The 17,832-nt window shown below is 41.1% G+C and overlaps 1 protein-coding gene across 20 annotated transcripts in view; it reads right to left on the bottom strand.

Moving 5' to 3' along the window:
• Positions 1-17,832, bottom strand: part of LOC127386498 (peptidyl-prolyl cis-trans isomerase-like 3) — a 33,774-nt gene that overhangs the window by 15,742 nt on the left and 200 nt on the right. For 5 of the 20 annotated variants that reach the window (XR_007889908.1, XR_007889909.1, XR_007889910.1 and 2 more), the window contains exons 1-16: positions 17,087-17,286; positions 16,792-16,847; positions 16,452-16,499; positions 13,661-13,728; positions 13,087-13,200; positions 5,506-5,642; positions 5,122-5,317; positions 3,980-4,070; positions 3,496-3,562; positions 2,511-2,627; positions 2,210-2,376; positions 2,034-2,128; positions 1,820-1,949; positions 1,590-1,672; positions 966-1,045; positions 654-744 (exon numbers count right to left, since the gene is read on the bottom strand). Coding sequence is in view for 17 of the 20 variants with exons in the window: in XM_051623607.1 (XP_051479567.1) it covers positions 654-744; positions 966-1,045; positions 1,590-1,672; positions 1,820-1,949; positions 2,034-2,128; positions 2,210-2,376; positions 2,511-2,627; positions 3,496-3,562; positions 3,980-4,070; positions 5,122-5,317; positions 5,506-5,642; positions 13,087-13,200; positions 13,661-13,728; positions 16,452-16,499; positions 16,792-16,847; positions 17,087-17,220 (1,674 nt within the window). In the remaining 3 variants the exon portion in view is untranslated. The other 15 variants (XM_051623609.1, XM_051623608.1, XM_051623612.1 and 12 more) reach the window with 15 other exon arrangements.

The following is a 17,832-nucleotide window of genomic DNA, read 5'->3' as shown; positions in this document are numbered from 1 at the left end:
AAAAGCTGTCTCTGTTCTCTTATGCAGAAAGGAACCATCAGTCACACTGAGGGGTAAAAATTAATCTTAAGTCTTTTGCTATTCCAGTGGCAGTTGAATCAAATATAATTAAAATAGTACTTCCTTGCTGTTGGGAGGCTTATTTTAGAGAGCAGTGGGTTCTGTCTTCCATGTGTTTAAAGTGAGCTGTACTGAGATTTTTATTCATTGAGGAAACACAACCAAGGTAATCAGTATCTTTTTCTTAGATAAGTTTTATGCCAGCAGCTCATTTAACTTTAGTATCCAAAAAAATCATAATATAAAATACAGCACTTAAAAAATAACTGTATACAATAAATATTTTAGCATTTTTTACATTTCTTTGGTGGACTGACATCTGTATCAGCCTGCTCAGCTACAGGAGGCAGCACCCTTTTTTCCTTTTCCAGTGGGAAGAAAAAAGGATGCTTCAGTGCTTCTTCCAGAGTAATGCGCTTGGCTGGGTCATACTCCAACATCTTTTCAATGAGGTCAAAGAGGCTCTCATGGTCAGAGTCATGACAGGTCATGAATGCCTCCATGAAGAAAACAACAAAACTTGTTTTTTTTTTAATCTTCTAATTGCACTTAAAGCTCCTCTCCCAAAAAACATTTTCCCTCTGTCATCTTACCTTCAGTGGCTTACAGCGCCTTGACACATATCTGCCAGCAGAACTGTGTTCATCCCAATCCAGCCGGTCATGACGGAAATATTTGCGTTTCCTTAAACAAACAGACCACAGTTCATTACTCAAAGATTCTGTGTTGTCTCTTCACTAGAAGTTTATCAGCATGTTTGTTCACAACTCGGGAACATTCCACAAGTGGCCAGCTTATTTAATAGAGCAAAAGGACGAATCCATGTTTATTTAACTTAATTTCTAAAATGGCTATTAAATCAAATATGAAAGTTTTTAAATGAAACTACAGAAAAATATAATTACCTGGTTTTCTTAATCATATGACTTGGCAATGGCCCCAGTATTCGCTCCATCATAGCCAGGTGTTCTTTGCTGTCATGGGTCTGGAGGGAAATCAAGATAGGTGTGATTGCTCATTGTTAGAGGAAGTTATCAAAAACCATTAACCTTACTTCATTTTTTTACTGTAGCCCACATCAATTTCAGATTAAGGAAAAAGGAGAGGCTTTACTCATCTGTTTATTGAAATGTTAGAATCTACTGGAGGTTTTTTCCCTTAGCCTTTATTATTTTTTTCTTTGTTCATAAGTTTCAAGCCAGCAATACTGTCGAGATGACAGAATACAGGTATTTGAGTAGTACATGCTACTAGATAAAGCTACATCTGGTATTAGTGCATCTTACAAATTTCAGAGGTTAACAGGATCAGCCTTCCTATCAAGCTGCTACCAAAATGTTTACTGAAAGACATGAGACAGTTCTTTTGTGCCTGTATCTTCTATTATCTTCAACTTGGCTTTACAGAGAAATGCAGCTTCATTTCTTGCACAGACCATTCTCCTTAGTTCCCCCTGCTCTGTAGCATGTTTTGAGGAAGGTGGGGATGATTATACATGCTGTAGCATTGTGTGGTTTGTAGTTACCTACCGGAAATACTGTGAAACCAAGGTAGTATTCTATGAGAATGCAGCCAATGCTCCAAACATCACAGGGTTGTGACCATCCCAGTGCTGTGAAAAGATTCAGAAGGTTCATGTTTATACCAGGCTGCAAACAGTTACCAACTCAAGCAAGATATGCCACACTTCTGCAGCACCCTTCAATAGCTTACAGAAAAAATCTTAAGAGAAGGATCAGCCTAACAGAATTATACTGACCTAAGATAACTTCAGGAGCTCTGTAATGTCTTGTAGACACCAAAGTGCTGTGATACTCATCGTCATATGTTGCACTCCCAAAGTCCACAACTTTGATATCAGGATTTTTTAGTCTGCGTTCATCACATTTCTGAAATGAAATAACAGGATACAAGTGACCAAATAAACCCAGAGCATGGCTGAGGGGGAGGTGGGGAAGAGGATAGCACCTTACCAATTTGGGGTTATACTCTTCTACATAGTCAGACTTCACAAATAAAATATTTTCTGGTTTCAGATCTGTATGTGTTAACTTGTTTGAATGCAAAACTGCAAGATAACAACTATAGTTAGCAAATACTAAAAAAACAAAACAAAACAAATAAATGAAAAAAACCCCACCATACTTACAGTTCACAGATTTGCAGATCTGATATGCCATCTGCCTAATGTGGTCCAGCCGAAAGGGCAGAAAACCATTCTCTTTAATAAAGTCATAGGTGCTGAGCCCCAGTAGCTCAAAAACAATGCAGACGTGTCCATGGTACTCAAACCATTCTAACATCTGAACACAGCGACTGCAAAAGCAGGAAAATACATTAATTGCAGCAGGCAGTTGTGTAGCACTCAGATACATATGTCATGTTACAGAAAGTCATGTCACAGAAGTCTTAAAGCCAAAACAAAGTACAGTTGGCTCTATAATACTTACTATGTACTGCTGGGATCTGATGCTTTGAGATGTTCCAGTACTTGCACTTCTGCACGTGCAGCTTCAGAGTACCTATCAACATTTTTTACTATTTTCACAGCTACATGTCTGCCTTCCCTGAAAAGACAGGTTTTTAACAGTGATTAGAACAATTGGGAGTTTTAACTAAGAATGCTCAGTAATTACCACCATATACGAAACCTTTTCTGGTAAGGTTCCATTAAGTCCCTATTGACTTAGTATAACCAAAGTATATCTATGTACAAACTCAACAGATTTAAATTTTGAAAACATACTTGATACCTTACATATCAGTATTATCCTTAAAGGTTAAAAGCCCCTTTTACCTCTTTTTTGTATTTATGTATGCTGGGCTAATAGTAGAGAAACCTCCACATTTCCCAGCCTAACACGACTGTCAGGCAAAAATAACAGCTGCCTTCAGTCACGTGAGTAGTGACATTGTAATTCAGGCACCAAACACCTTCTATAGGGACTAGAAAGACAATTCAATTTAATACTCTTTTTCACACAGCAAACCTGCAGTCAAACACAAAATACGTAATTTATAATATACTCACTGCTAGAACCCAAATGGCACTAAATCATCACAGATTATACTTCAGGTAAGCTACCTGATGTCCAGCCCTTGGGTGGCCAGGCCCACAGTGAGGGGGAGCAGCTTTATCCCGCATTCTCTAGACCACCTCCCCCCAGCACTCCTTGACCTCTACCAGGCTGGCATGCACCTGCAGAAGATGCACACATCACCTCAGCCACCAGTCCTGCACAATCCTCCTGCCTCGGTGCTGTTTTTAGCATGATGTACTAACATAAATTTGTTTGCCAACTATGGTACCCTTAAAGGAGGACACAGAACAGCATATGAAGAAGATAGACCCCGATACAATCAGAAACCAGTTCACAAACCACACTGTGATAGTGTCAGAAAAAAAATCACATGTATTTAATGAAAAATACTTACTCTTTGTGATCAATGCATTCCACTACTTTTCCAAAAGCACCTTCACCCAAAGTAGCAACAATCTCATCTATAAAAAAAAGAATTCTTCAGTCACAGAAGTTGGAAAGTCACTCATCCATTAAAAAACCAAGCAAACAAACAAAAATAAACCAAAAAGACTAAGCACTATCACTGAAGATTATTCTAGACTGTGCTTCTTTAAATTGTAAATATCTAGTTTGAGAGATGTTATTGGACAACTCTCATCAAGGCACATTTTTCTCATTCTAGCAGGTTCATTAACTTCATTTACTGTTTTTTGGGGGGAAAAAAAGGGAAAAAGAAAAAAGAAACATTTAAGTTCTACAGAAAAAGAGTAACAATCCCCACCCCCAAACAAAAAAGTCAAGACAGAAAGAAAAGACTTCCAAAGCCCCCTCTCATCTTATGCTAGAAGAACTTAGTCTATCTGAAAAGTTAATAAATTTTGAAAAATATTCTATACATCTTGCACTTAGTACGTCTCCACTCTGACAGATCAGGTGACCCTCCTCATCATCCTCTACACTCCCGGATCTTTTCCTTCGATGACTCTTCTGGAACGGCACCAAGATCGTCCAGCCAATCAATAAACCCAAGTGAATTCAGGTCAGAATACGAATTCATTCAGCAGGGAGATATTCAGGCATTCAGATACACACCAGGCCACAAACGGTTGGCAGGAGCAATTTCAAATTCAGTCCCCAGAAATTCACAGGGCACATAGTTTATGTTACAGGAGAAAAACATGGCAAGGAACAGATTTTCAGAAGAGATACGCAAAGTGGCAAGGCAACAAAAAATTACAACACAATTGTTTTTCTTTCTTAAAAGACTGGTTCACTGAATTTTACTTTAGGATTTCAGTGCCCGTATTTTTTTAAAGGCAAAAAGATTTAATAATTTTCTTTTACATATATATATATATATATGAAAAAACAGCCCTGTGGCCACATTAAAACACCCATCTTACTCTGTAAGAATTTATTTGTTTCACAATCATAAATAGCATATACATTTACTTCAGACTGTGCCAGCTGAAGACCTTCAACTATAAATCCTAGCTTCAGTTTTTTAAAGAGTTAAATATATAACAAAGATCACAAAATCTGCCCTGCTAGCGGACAGTCATCATACATATCTGATTCTACAGATTTTTCAGTAATACCTAAAACACCTTACTAAATAAAACTTTTTAAAAAGTAAAAATCTGACATTATCCCCTTGCTATTTCAGTGATACTTTGTCAAAAGCAAGCTTAAAAGTTTGTGCTTGGTTTTTTGAGTAGGGCTGAAATAAATGCTTGCCATAGCAAAAATGTTGAAGGCACAAAAGTGATGCCTGTACTTCAAGTACTCCAATTGATGGTTATTATTAATTAATCTGCTCAAATATATCCAATGAACAAAAAGCAAGACTGTCTTCTGTGCTATCACACATATGCCTACAAACTGTACATTTTTACTGAAGGAAATAAAACCCTCATCTACCACTGTTAGCTAAAGGAATAACCTATTATCAACAGTTTTTCCCAAACCCCCCACTGCCCAGGTGAGAATCTATCTTCTTAAAATAAAAAACATCCTAAATTAAAATTGGTCACACCACCTGTGAATGATGATGATGACAGGTAGTGTGATGTGTCTTGTATTTCCTTTTGTAACTACTCGCCCCACTATGACCCGATGATTTGCTACTGTGGTGCCCAGTATCGTGTCCTTGATCGTACTCGTTTCTGTATTCTTCAACATAGCGTCGTTCATGATGGTCTCTTTCATTTACAGATTTGGTTTCTGAATGGGTACTACAAACAAAGGATCAAATACACTTAATTAAAATAACCCCTACCAAGACAGCTTTTTTGCTTTAAGCTGCAAAACATCTCCCTTGAAATATCTTCAACTCAAAAATGAATACATATAGATGCCCTGAGGAGAATAATAAAATCTTAAAACATATGTTTGCTGACACCAAAAGTCAAAAGTTATTTACCTGTCAGGAAGTTTAGAAAGATCATGTTTGCAGTGCTTGTTCTCTTGTGCACCACTTAATGATGACCTCTTTCTCTTATTAGCACTGTCGCATCTTCTGTGATCAGGAGTTTCTTTTTTATCCCTGGAATGCCACACCTGTAACAAAGATATTTTGCTCTTTTAATTACATCTAACAGACAAACAATTAATTTTCAAAGTCATTACTTCACAGAACGTTAGGCATTGGAAGGGACCTCAAAAGATCGTCTATAGTCCAACTCCCCTGACAGAGCAGGATCCCCTAGAGTAGGTTACACGAGAATGTGTCCAGATGGATTTTGAATGTCTCCAAAGGAGACTTCACAACCTCCCTGGGCAGCCTGCTTCAGTGCCCTGTCGCCCTCACAGTGAAAAAGGTTTTTTCTTCATGTTGAGGTGGAACTTCCTACGCTCCAGCTTGCACCTGTTGCCCCTTGTCCTATTATGGGACATTACTTATCAAATTATCACTATAATGAAGACTGTACTTTCCCTAAACTACCCAGTTTTAATTTTTTCTTTGTTCTTCCATCTCATTTTTTAATTCAAGAGCCTTTTAAAATTAACCATTTTTGATAGGAGAAAACAAACCCATCAGCTACTTCCTACGTAAGATTTTAAAACAATGTACCATGGCTCAAACTCTAAACACATGCTGTAAGGTGTTGTTTCTGCAAAGCTGCTCAGGAACCCAGTGGCGCATGTGCCAGAAAAAAGGAAAGCTTCCATGCACTTAAAAAGGGCATACAAATATTGCCCTGCATGCTTGGCATCAGGGAACTCATCATCAACTTGTACCACGCTTCTTTCAACAGACTCCTGAAGAGTTCACAGAATCATAAAATAGTAGGGGTTAGAAGGGACCTCTAGAGATCAAGTCCAACCCCCTGCCACACCAAGATCACCCAGGACAGGCCACACAGAAACACATGCAAATGGGTCTTTAAAGTCTTCACAGGAGACTCCAAAACCTCTCTGGGCAGCCTGTCCCAGGGCTCTATAGGCCTCACAGAAAAGAAGTTTTTCCTCATGTTGAGGTGGAACTTCTGTGTTTCAGTTTTTGTCCTTTACCCCTTGTGCTATCACACGGCACCACTGAATAATTTGTAAATATTAAGATCTCCTCTCAGTCTTCTCTTCTCCAGACTAAAGAGCCCCAGGTCTCTCAGCTTTTCCTAAGACAGGTGTTCCACACCCTTAATCATCCTCGCAGTTGGACTCTCTCTAGTATATCCCTGTCCCTTTTGAACTGGGAAGCCCAAAACTGGACACAGCACTCCAGATGTGGCCTCACTAGGGCAGAGTCCAAATTAGCACTGAAACAGATGCCAAGTCAAATGACACTAACACTTATCTCCTAGTTACTTAGCTCAAAGAAGAAACACTAAATAACTCAGAACACGTTTTTTATTTCACTTCCCAATCATAAATCGCTTCTAAGTCACAAACTGCTTCTCAGTCCGGGTTCGCCAGCGGCGGCGACGCTGCGAGCGGGCCATGGACTGAGGGAGGAGGCAGCGGCGCCCCGCGCCCCCCGCACACTGAGCGAGCTAACGCGAAGCCACGAAGCGCTAGGATTCACTGAAGTGAGACCCATGTCTCACCAGATCCTCGCTCTGGCAGCAGGCTCCGTTCTCGACCCCGAGAAGGGGCACGGGAAAGGCCTCCGACCTCCCTCGCTAAAGCGACCGAAGCCATTTTCTCTCGGCACGGAACAAGGTACGAGTAGAGAACATGGCGCCGGACCGGAGCCGGGGATCCGGAGGTGCCTCGGGCGCCCAACCCGTCTGCTCTGGCGGGCACGATGCGAGCCACCCGCTGCCTTCCCCCACGGCACCAGCCTCCTTCCCCCGTACCACAGGGGTGCCCTGCGCGGCCCTGCGCGGCCCTGCCCTCCGCCCCGCCTTCCCCCAGCGGCGGCCCTGCCCAGCCCCGCGCCTCTCGCTCCCCTCCAGCTCTCCCCGCCGCCCGGCGACCGCGGGCTGCGCCCCTGCCGACCCCCTCACCTCCAAACGCCGCCTCTCTCTCCGAGAACTCCCGCTGTCTCCCGCCATAGCTGAGGTAAACGCTGCAGCTGCCGCCCCTCAGCCGGCAGCCTGCTACAAAATGGCGTCGCCGGGAAACTTCTGGAACACAGCAGCCGCTCCGGAGGCCGAGCCGCGGCGTCACAGGGCGGCGGGCGGGGCGGGCCTGCCAACCCGCTCCCTTTCCGCCGCCGCGGGGAGCTGCGGCAGGAGGTCTGCCTCCGTAAATCGATCTGGGTTTCACGCCGCGTTGGAGCAGGGCCCCTCTGCTCTGGGTACGGCTGCCAGCCCGCCCGGGGGCTGGGCGCGCGCCGCCGTCTCGCGGCGCTCGGGCCGCTCCTGAGCGCGGCACCGTCACCTCCCCCACTGCGGTTCAAGGAAGCCTTTTTCTCTCCCAGTTCTGCTACTCGGAATAATACAGATGTATTTCACCTGGTCACAGCATCTTATGGCAACCCCCCATGCCTTATCTGGGAATTCAGTTAAGATAGTTACACCTCAGTAAACCAACTACGCAAAACCTTCAGCCATGAACTTTGGAAGACAACGTGATACTGAAGAAAAAAACCACCAAAACTAACACTCTCATTTAAGAATGACTGCCAGAAGATTGCCTTTTTTTCTTTTTTTTTTTTACTGAATTTTTTCATAATTTTTTACCCTTGGTGATAAAGCTTATTTGTCTCTACCATCCCTAGCCAAATCGCTACAGGCTCTCCCAGGATGTACTCCCATCAGCTTTAAATCAAGAGGTTTCAGGGATCACTTATGACTCACCATGTCAAGATACCTTCTTAAATCATTGGCATTGAAAACAGTTCTGAATAGTTTAATGCCTTCTCCCCCATACGCCCCAATGTCTTGTGATACCTTTTACTAGCTTTTAGCCATGTTTCTAAGTCTGGACAGAACACATAAAGCAAGCAAACTAAATGTAACTCCCCAAGTAAGTGTACAGATCAGTCTTCTATAGCCACAGAATGAATAATAAAAAAAAATCAAACGAAACAAAACTTAAACCTTGCTTCCTCTGCTGCTCATTACTACTGCACACATCATTTTGAGGCATGGCCACCGCTCTCATGAGGTCCCCATGCCTTCCTGCAGCCCTTCAGCCACCAACTCTCAGGAGCTTTCCAGACCATCTTTCCAGACTACCAGTCATCACCTCAGAAAAGCTAACCAAGCATTATACCTGAAATTCAGTTATCCAAAACTGAACAATAACCAGTCCGCCATCTCATGTGTAATATAATTCATGTGGAAAATCATTCACCAACTTTACCTTTTGTTTTTCTAATGCCCGCAAAGGTCAGAGACAATCTAGAATATACATGATTAGACTCTCCATCACAGTCATAATGCAAGACTGTTGTGTTAATGTACATATTTTTCTTTGCACGGGTAATTTATTTTGACAGAACTCATCTTGTGGCTGTAGTTTTTCTAATATAGGACCAGACTGATGAATGTAAACCAAGAAGTTTACAAAGCAGAAGTTGACAACATACGACAATAATAAAAAGTGCTGTCTGCAACATTTTTGCTACTTGAAGGATTGTAGATGTCACAAAAGTCCAAATAGTTGATGACACAACAGCTGACTCTCTGCAAGAACTAAATTGCATGTATACCATGCCCAGCAACCACAAATTCACACACTTCCACAGCTGTGCTTCATTTAAGTGGATGGGACCAACCCCACCATTATTTTTCCTGTTGTATTCCAGATTGTCAGAGAGAACCTGAGAGAGGTTCAGAGCCACAAACAGGAAAAAGGATATAATACAATTTTTAAGTTAGGATGTAATCCTGTTCTGTAAAATCACTCTCCTTTCAATACAAAGCTTCAGATTAAAAAAAAAAAAAAATCTACATTTAATGTATCCTTCAGAGAGTAAATTGCTTGGTGTCCCTGTATTTCACACATTCTATATCACAGCTTTCTTTTTAAGAAGGGAGAAAAACAACCAACAAAAAACCCTGTAATTGTTTCCAGTGCAGTGCCAGATGTCAGCATTTTAAATTATTGGTTCCTTTGCACTATAGGGAAATTTCCAGTATGTCTGTCCTGCACAGCAGTAGTCAGTCAAACAAGCAGCTGAATGCTTATGTTTACTTATTATTACATATGGAAGAGACAGAAGGAGCACAGAAAATAATTAAATCCTTTACCTGATGAAGTATTATGGCAAAATGTATTATGTCTGGAGTAAGGGCTAGGACCTTTGAGCAACACTCCATACAGAAAACAGAACTTTTGACTCAGACAGAGGGTGCCGAGTAATTCTGCTCATTAACTGCTCAGCAATCTGCACCTGGCATACCTTTGCCTTTCTCTTCCAAATAAGTTCTCCTCTTTATTTTAAAGAGGCAACGTCTCAAAAAAATGGAAATACAGGTCTGAAACAGACTGCCTTTAAGTCAGCTGGACCTGGACCTTCCAAAGATTACAAGGCATATATATGAGAATGGACTTTGCTAAGTGATGTTGGTTGACCAAGTCCAAAGAGGACTGGGGGAAGAAGTTCAGGATCACAGGAGTTGGATGCAGGAACTGTGGGTGCTCTGTCCTGTCCAGGTATCTCATGCACACTTGGAACTAGAAATATATTCTTTCAAATCTACGTATTACAGAGTCAGAAAGTGAACCTCTATGGAAATGAGTTGATTTTTTCCTGCTTTATGAAAACAAACTGATGCCTAAATCCATTTTTTAAATCTATGACAAGGAAGAGTAGAACATCCTGCTTTTCTCAGTATGCAGAAGGTGGAGAACTGTTTTTTTAAATTTGTACAAATCACTATTTTCCCTGCTTACATCAGTTTATTTTATGCTTACTAGACTGACTTGAGCATAGGATAATGTGTGTGTATGTATAATCACACACATGTGCATGCATTTTATTTCTCCACGTGACCAGTCAATATTTGGGTATCTCTGTACCTTCTTGCAGACTTTGTTATTTGAGTCCACCAACATGTGGTCTCAAATAAAACCAAACAACAGCTCGCTCTTATTTCTTCAACAACATCTTGTATTATTTCAAGTGTACCAGGATATTGTTGATTAGAAGTCTGATCACAGTCTTTTGTCACTTCTCTTTGTTGTCTTTAACCCCTACTGTTTGTGCAATAAAGCGATGAAAAACAAGTTACAGTGAATCCACGGTTACTTAGTTTATATCAACAGCTATGTAAAGACACAAACACTTACTCTTTGACATCAAAGACACTGTACCAGAGGCAGAAGCAATTGGTTCCAATCTACCTTTTAGGGAGGCTGAAAAGGTTACCATTCCAACACAGCAGTTCAAGAGCAAGCACTCCTCTAAACACAGTCTAATCCTTTAGGAGAAAACGGTTTTATCTATCTATGGCATTGCTCTCACCTAGGGGAAAAAACTGTGTATCTTACTCATTTTTCTAAAAAACTATTAAAGTAAGGAAAGTGAGAATTTCTATAAGAAAGTTTCAGAAAACTGGTAGTATTAAATTGTAGCAACAGACATTGTTTCAATATAGTATCACTAAGAAATATAAGGCAGAAAACAAAGATTTGCAAAAAATATGTATTTTTTAAAGTATTTTCTTATTTTACAAGTACAAAAAGCAGTGTTTAAAAATCAAAATCCTAGAAGATACTCTGGAAAAAATGGCCTCTAAACAAGACTACTCTGTGACAACTCCCAAACAATGTCACAACTCCCGAAAATCCTGCAAAGGTATGATCCAGCTCAATAAACCCTTTTTAGCAACACTTTAAACCCCACAATCCAGCAGTTGATCTAACTGGTCTCTGTAGAATGTGTCAAGGCACTCTGTGGCTACAGAGCAAAAGGGTTAGCATGAATTGTAATATCTTTAATGCGAACATCATTAAGAGGTCGGTAGGTTTTCTCATTCACAGGCAGCTTCTCCAGCTCATCCAGGGTCTCTAAGCCATCAATAACTCTGGAAAAAAAGTGGAAGTGCTAGGAATCTCCTAAGAATGATTTAAATTTCACAACTGACATATCTCAAAGCAGTTTACTAGTAAGTATCACTGGGCAAGGACTCTGCAAGCAAGTAACACAAATAAGACAGCCAAAACATTATGTATGGCATATAACATATTTTGAAAAGAAATATTAAGCATCCATGACAGAATCTGATAAAAAGTACAAATAATTCCCACTGACCTGATAGTGTCATATTTTATACCAAACATAGCTTTGTAAGGACCCTTGGTGCTCTTCCTTGCAGACAAGATTGACCAATCAAAGTAGTGGTTCAAGTAGCAGCAAGACACTGGTCATACCAAACTTTACTGTGAATTACTGAAATCCTGTGGCTGGAAAATCAACTTCCAAATGTGAGATTATAATTTCTAACTTCTGACTAAGAGATAAGATTGGACAGAACCATGAATAACTCTGTAAATCTAATGGCACAAATATGTTTAGGCTTTCAGATTCCTGTTCAGGCAACAAAGATTTTTCTTGCTTTTTTATTAGAATAACTCACTCTGGTAAATTTTGACGGTTGATTCCCCAGTAATGGACTTTACAGAAAGCATCTTGTGCTGTTCACAGTTCAATTCAGTCTCACTCATCCACTCTTTGAATCTAGGAAGGTGGAATGTGGACTAGCAGAGAATGCATATGCTGTTCTGCTGATTCTACAACTGGGGCAGAAGCATCATAAACTGCCACAGAAAATCCAGCAAAGTTCATCTGTCATAGTCTCTACCCTTTTCTAAGTAAGATACCTAAAAACAAACTCAGAAATTAAAGGACCACCTATATTTGGACATCTATAAACAATACAGGTGGTAGAAAATAGCATTTTCACATTTTAATAATTCCCTTTCAATATTTAGCTACACTTCATAAAGGTAACTTTTCCTCAGCAGATTCACATGTACACTAGAGTCTTTTTAATAACATGCAAAAGAAAAGGCATTACCGTGATTTTGAGATAGAGAATGAAGTATCTGCAAGACTCAAAAATTAAGCATTTCTTTTAATGATGATATATTATCAGTAGTGTCTGTTAACATGAGAATGTTTTAAAATAATTATGCATCTTAAACAACCTCATCTGATTTTACAAACTGCCCGTTCCATGAGCTTTATCTGACCAACAGGAAGTTCCACCTAAACAGAAGGATGATGATGTCAGTACCACAGCCATGCCTAGACCCAGTCCCAAATCAGACTCTTGCCTCTCAGTAAACCCTGTGACTGTGTATCCAAGTTGTTCTGGAGTTGGCTTAAAATCAGGCTGCATCTGTGGGAATGTCTGAGTGGGGGAAAAAAAAAAAAAAGAAGTGCTCCATTCCTGAAGTAATTTCTAATATGCCTATTCCCACCAAATTCCCTACTACTAAGGAAAGCAGCAGCATTTTTGAGGAACTAGTTCTGGTGACAGTGCAAGAGCATACATTTGCATATACACATCCAATACCAGAAGCTTCTAAATTGCATTACACGTACCCTGAAATATTCATATCCTTTACATGTTATGATAAGGAGGCACACAGTTGGATCACTTACTTTCCAAACACAGTGTACTTCATGTCTAGGTGTGGTTGCTTGCCATAAGTGATGAAGAACTGCGATCCATTGGTATTCGGACCATTGTTTGCCATTGAAACTACCCCCCGAACACTGTGCTGAAAGAAAGGAAAAACCTCACCATGAACACACATCTGAGAAAGCAGGGCTGTAATCTGTACAAAGTGCTCTTTCACTTAGTACTCCACCTCAATACCATCATTAAGCTAAAATCTTGGTTCCTAATATATTCCATCACATCCATAATTAGCTCTTCAAAATCACTCTTACAATGAAAAATTACTTCTTTGCCTTCAGGCCATGAAAAACACTGTTACAAATTCTTTCTGCTTCTGTTTTCAGTTATGAAAACGCTCAAACCTAAGTTGCCAAGTACAGAAATGCCTGTTCCTATTTTAATAATAAGCTTTCTATCCCTATACTGTGAGATCATACTTTGTTTCACAGTTACTAAACAGGTATTTAATACAATACAACGCAATGCTGATTGTTCTCAAACCTGTAAAGAAAATTTGTAGGAAAATATAACTGCATATTGAGAGCACGGAAATACCTTTAGGTATTCACTGAATTCATCTTCAAACTTCTTGCCCCAGATGCTGTTACCACCTTTCCCAGTGCCTGAAAAAGAAGCACCACAATAGATCACTGGATTTTCAGACTGAAAAATCTAGAAATTATGTACTGTTATAACATTTTATGTCAAAGACCCTAGGTAGCCTGTAATTAGTTTCACATAGGGACTGGGTTCTCATATCTTGATGCTGAGCAGCGAACAAAACATTGACACATGCTCAAATTAAATTCAGTATGAATCCAAACAGACACACAGTTGAAATGGATTTTCTCCTGAACAGTTGACACTGTCCTGGACATTTTCTCTAAATTCTTTAGAGGCTACGTATCCTTTCAAGCAGAAACCAGAGAAACTACAGTTGCAACTGCTACCTGTTATACAGCTGCTAAATCAGCAGAATCATCATATTTAGTGAAAAGAGCTGGAAAAACTAAATTCTGTATAATGCTTTACTATCACATGATTATTTAGAAATAGGGTAGCAGCTGCTCTTCTGTAAGTTCACCACAGAAAACTACTCTCATAATAAAAACTTCTATCAACAATACAATATGTTTTAATCTTGCTTTTACTTTCTTTACATTTTTGCTTTAATACCTGTAATTTCTTTTTATTTCTTTATATTTGATTTTTACATACATTTTTCCATAAACAGGCCCAAACAGAAGAATTTACCTAATGGATCCCCTGTCTGAACCATGAAGCCCTTTATATTCCGGTGAAACACGCATCCATTGTAGTAATTACTAGCACAAAGAGCCAGGAAATTCTAAGGAAATGAAACAAACCATCTTAACAAACAATTCAGAAACAGTATCCTCTTACTAAAATGGCAGCACTGGCAAGACCAACACTAACCCTTTTGCCTCTGCTTTGCATTGTGACCACATGAATTCCATGTTGCCACAGAATAGTCATAAACAATTTACAGTTAATATGCTCCTTTGACACTGTCATAGAATCAAAGGATTTAAAATAAAGCTTACAGCACAAACAAGAAGCCTGAGACATACTCAGAAGTATCCCTTCCAGTCAACATTTCTACTTCGTAAATGTAACTTTGTAATCAGTAACTTCATACCTCAGCTTTGTTAGTTTAAAAGTAAACTCTTTAAATTTAAGCAGAAAGGAAAATGTGCGGCCTCTAACAAACTGTGAGTGATTATCACTCTTTTAAATTAAATCTGTGTGAGTGGGAGCTAACCCAGGGAAATTTGAAAATCCCAGGCCATGTGTCATTTTTCCTGTTAAGGGCAGTGAACACTTTGGGAGATGCAAGAACTGGAGAGAAGTGGCCTGTAAATAAGCCTCATCTGGTGACAAACTGGCAGCAAAGCTCTAGGCAATATGACATAGTGTACAAGCTCCGTGAGTGGAACAGGCAGTGTACTAGCTTAAAACGTATTCCATTATGTGAAAAGATTAATTGCAAAAGCCATTTGACCTCCTTTACATTTCAACATTTCTACTACTCTGCTTCAACACTAGGGAATCCTGCTCCTGATAATTAACTTACTTCACAAGTCTTTGGTGTACGCTCACAGAATAGCTCGATTTTAATATCTCCTACATCAGTATGCAGCGTGACAGCCTGAGCAAGATGCAGAAAATTATATGAGCAATTAAATACTAACAAACTCAAGATTTATTTCCCAGCCCCACCAAGAACATAAGCAAGCCCCCACAGCACATAACCATTGTTTCAATATTTGGCCATAAGCAAGGCTACTGACACAAACCTTTCAGGTTTCCAATGAAAACCCAAGAAAGCATTTGGTTTAATTTAGTTTCAGGACAAATCAAGTTCACCACAGTAATGCAGAAGCTGTTTCATGCTGCTGCTCTCCAAAGACATAATTAATTTGCAAAACGGATCTACTCAGTCACTTCATTGCAAGGTTGAAGATTCAAGGTTAAATCTATTTTAGATGACAGTGTGGTGCACATACTTCAGTGGCTTAAAACCAGAGAAACAACTGATGTTTGTCACTTGCCTACAGCCTTTTGAGTGATAAGGCTAGTTCTGAACGGCACCATACAGAGTCTGCTTTCTCAAACAAATAAATTACAAAATTATTCTTATCTGATGGTTATAAATAACCTTCATAAAACTGAAAATGGCAGTTACCAAGCCACCAAAGCAAATCTCTCTCTCTCCAGGCCAAATATATCACAGTTCTCCCATGGAAAGTGCTAAAACTATACAAAAACAATTACTGGGGGGCTACAGCAGGGATAAGCATACAGAAAAATTAAACAAAATCAGCATTGCATTGATGCTGGCATACTGTTCCAGAAGTATACTAGTAAAGACAAGAAGAGAGTTTTCTGCAATGTCCATGAAGGTACTCTAAAAGATGCACGTACAGTTTGAGACACACAGTCTTATCTTTATATCCTGATTTGCTAAATTTTTAAAAGTGTGTAGGTGTTTACATACATTCAAATGGCTATGTATTTGCAACCCGAATAATGCCTCTGTGGTAAAAGAAATTAGATTACCAAATGTTACACAGAGCAGGATTAAAATTTAGGATTTTAGAATTGAAAGTATAATTATATTTTGGACTGATGTAAATTTACCTATTCTCCTTTTCACAATATATTAATGGGAATCGGAAATTAAAACCTGAACTTTTCATTACAAATTCTTCAGAGCATCAAAGTAAAACGTGGAAACCTCTGAGATGCAGAGCAGCTGTTCCCTTCCCAAGATATGACCGTATCAGAAAGAATGAAAATATATTAAATGTACTATTGTTCTCACCATGTCTGCTCATCAAAAAGCTGAAGTAGATCTGTATACAACAATTTCCTGCAAAGAAAACATATAATATTTGTTAAGGCTTTTTTTTCCCCCCCCCATGAATCCCCAATTCTTTTTTATTATAAAATACTTCTATGTTTTTACACCACATAGTTTTACAGTGCCATTCAAGCATATAAGGAACAAGAAAGGAGTGGAACGAAATAGCTTAGAGAAGGGAGGATGGGGCAAAAACCCCATAATTTCCGAATTTGAAAGCTGATACTAAGCAGTCACAGCTTTACCAAAGATTATGACTTTATAAATGACAGAAATTAACAAATAAAAGCCACGTCAGTACCTAAATAGAAGCGTGGAGTCCCCTGACAGCTGTCAGTACGTGCAACAGACTGATACCTGCATGCAAGCACAGGATCAAACTATTTTCAGCTTAGTTATATTTCCAAATAAAGTATTTGGTATGATGATAATAAAATTAACAGTTTTACAGGCTCATTTCTTCTCTATGTACTACCCTCCTGGCTAGCCTCGGGGCTTGATGAGGCCCTTCACAGCAGCCGGGGCACCTGCAAGCCCCCGGCACTGTTCCCCCCTCACCCCGGCCTGCAGCCTGTCCCGGCTCGGTCCCCGCTCACCCCGGCCTGCAGCCTGTCCCGGCTCGGTCCCCGCTCACCCCGGCCTGCTGCCTGCATCGGGCGGCGGGGCCAGGAAGAGCCATCAGCACAGCGCACGCCCCAGTGAAGCATTCCAAGGACCTCATCAACGACATTTCTGAGCTACCGCCGCTTTTCTGCCCATCTGAGGCACTTCCACCGAAAACCCAGACACAGGACGCGTGAACCCCCCTCGCCCCCCGCCCCCGCTGCAGACGCGGCCCGGCTCCTCCACCGGCGAGCGGCCGCCCGGGTCGTTCCCACCGCCCCGCGCCCTCGCCCGGCCACACGGAGGCTCGCACAAACCTGCCGAGGCTTCACCCAAACGCAGCACGAGCCACGGGGACCCGGCTCCCCTCAGGGGCCGGGAAGGGGCTGGGCCACCCTTGCACCCACGATGCCGCCGCCCCAGCGCCGCTAACCCAGCGGAAGAGGCCAGGCCGAGCACAGACCCCGCCCCCCCGCGCTGGTCCTGCTGCGGCGTGAGGTGAGTGCGGGGCCCGGGCGCCCGCAGCCCCTCCCCGGCAGCCCCTCCACGGCCACCCGCTTGTCCCAGGGCCGCCCGTCCCGGTCCCCCTTGCTCCTCCCTCCGGGAGGCAAACGCCTTTCCGGCTGGATTCCGCGGGTCTGTTTAGGGAGTGAAGAGGGATGAAATCTAATCTCCGTACGATCGTGCACGACTCTGTACGACGGTTTATGGTGTCACACCGCGAGAGCCCGGCGGCAGG

The sequence above is a fragment of the Apus apus genome, chromosome 6, assembly GCF_020740795.1.
Source record: "Apus apus isolate bApuApu2 chromosome 6, bApuApu2.pri.cur, whole genome shotgun sequence".
Classification (NCBI taxonomy): domain Eukaryota; kingdom Metazoa; phylum Chordata; class Aves; order Apodiformes; family Apodidae; genus Apus; species Apus apus.
The sequence above is the reverse complement of the archived record's forward strand: the minus strand, read 5'-3'. Positions and strand labels throughout refer to the sequence as shown.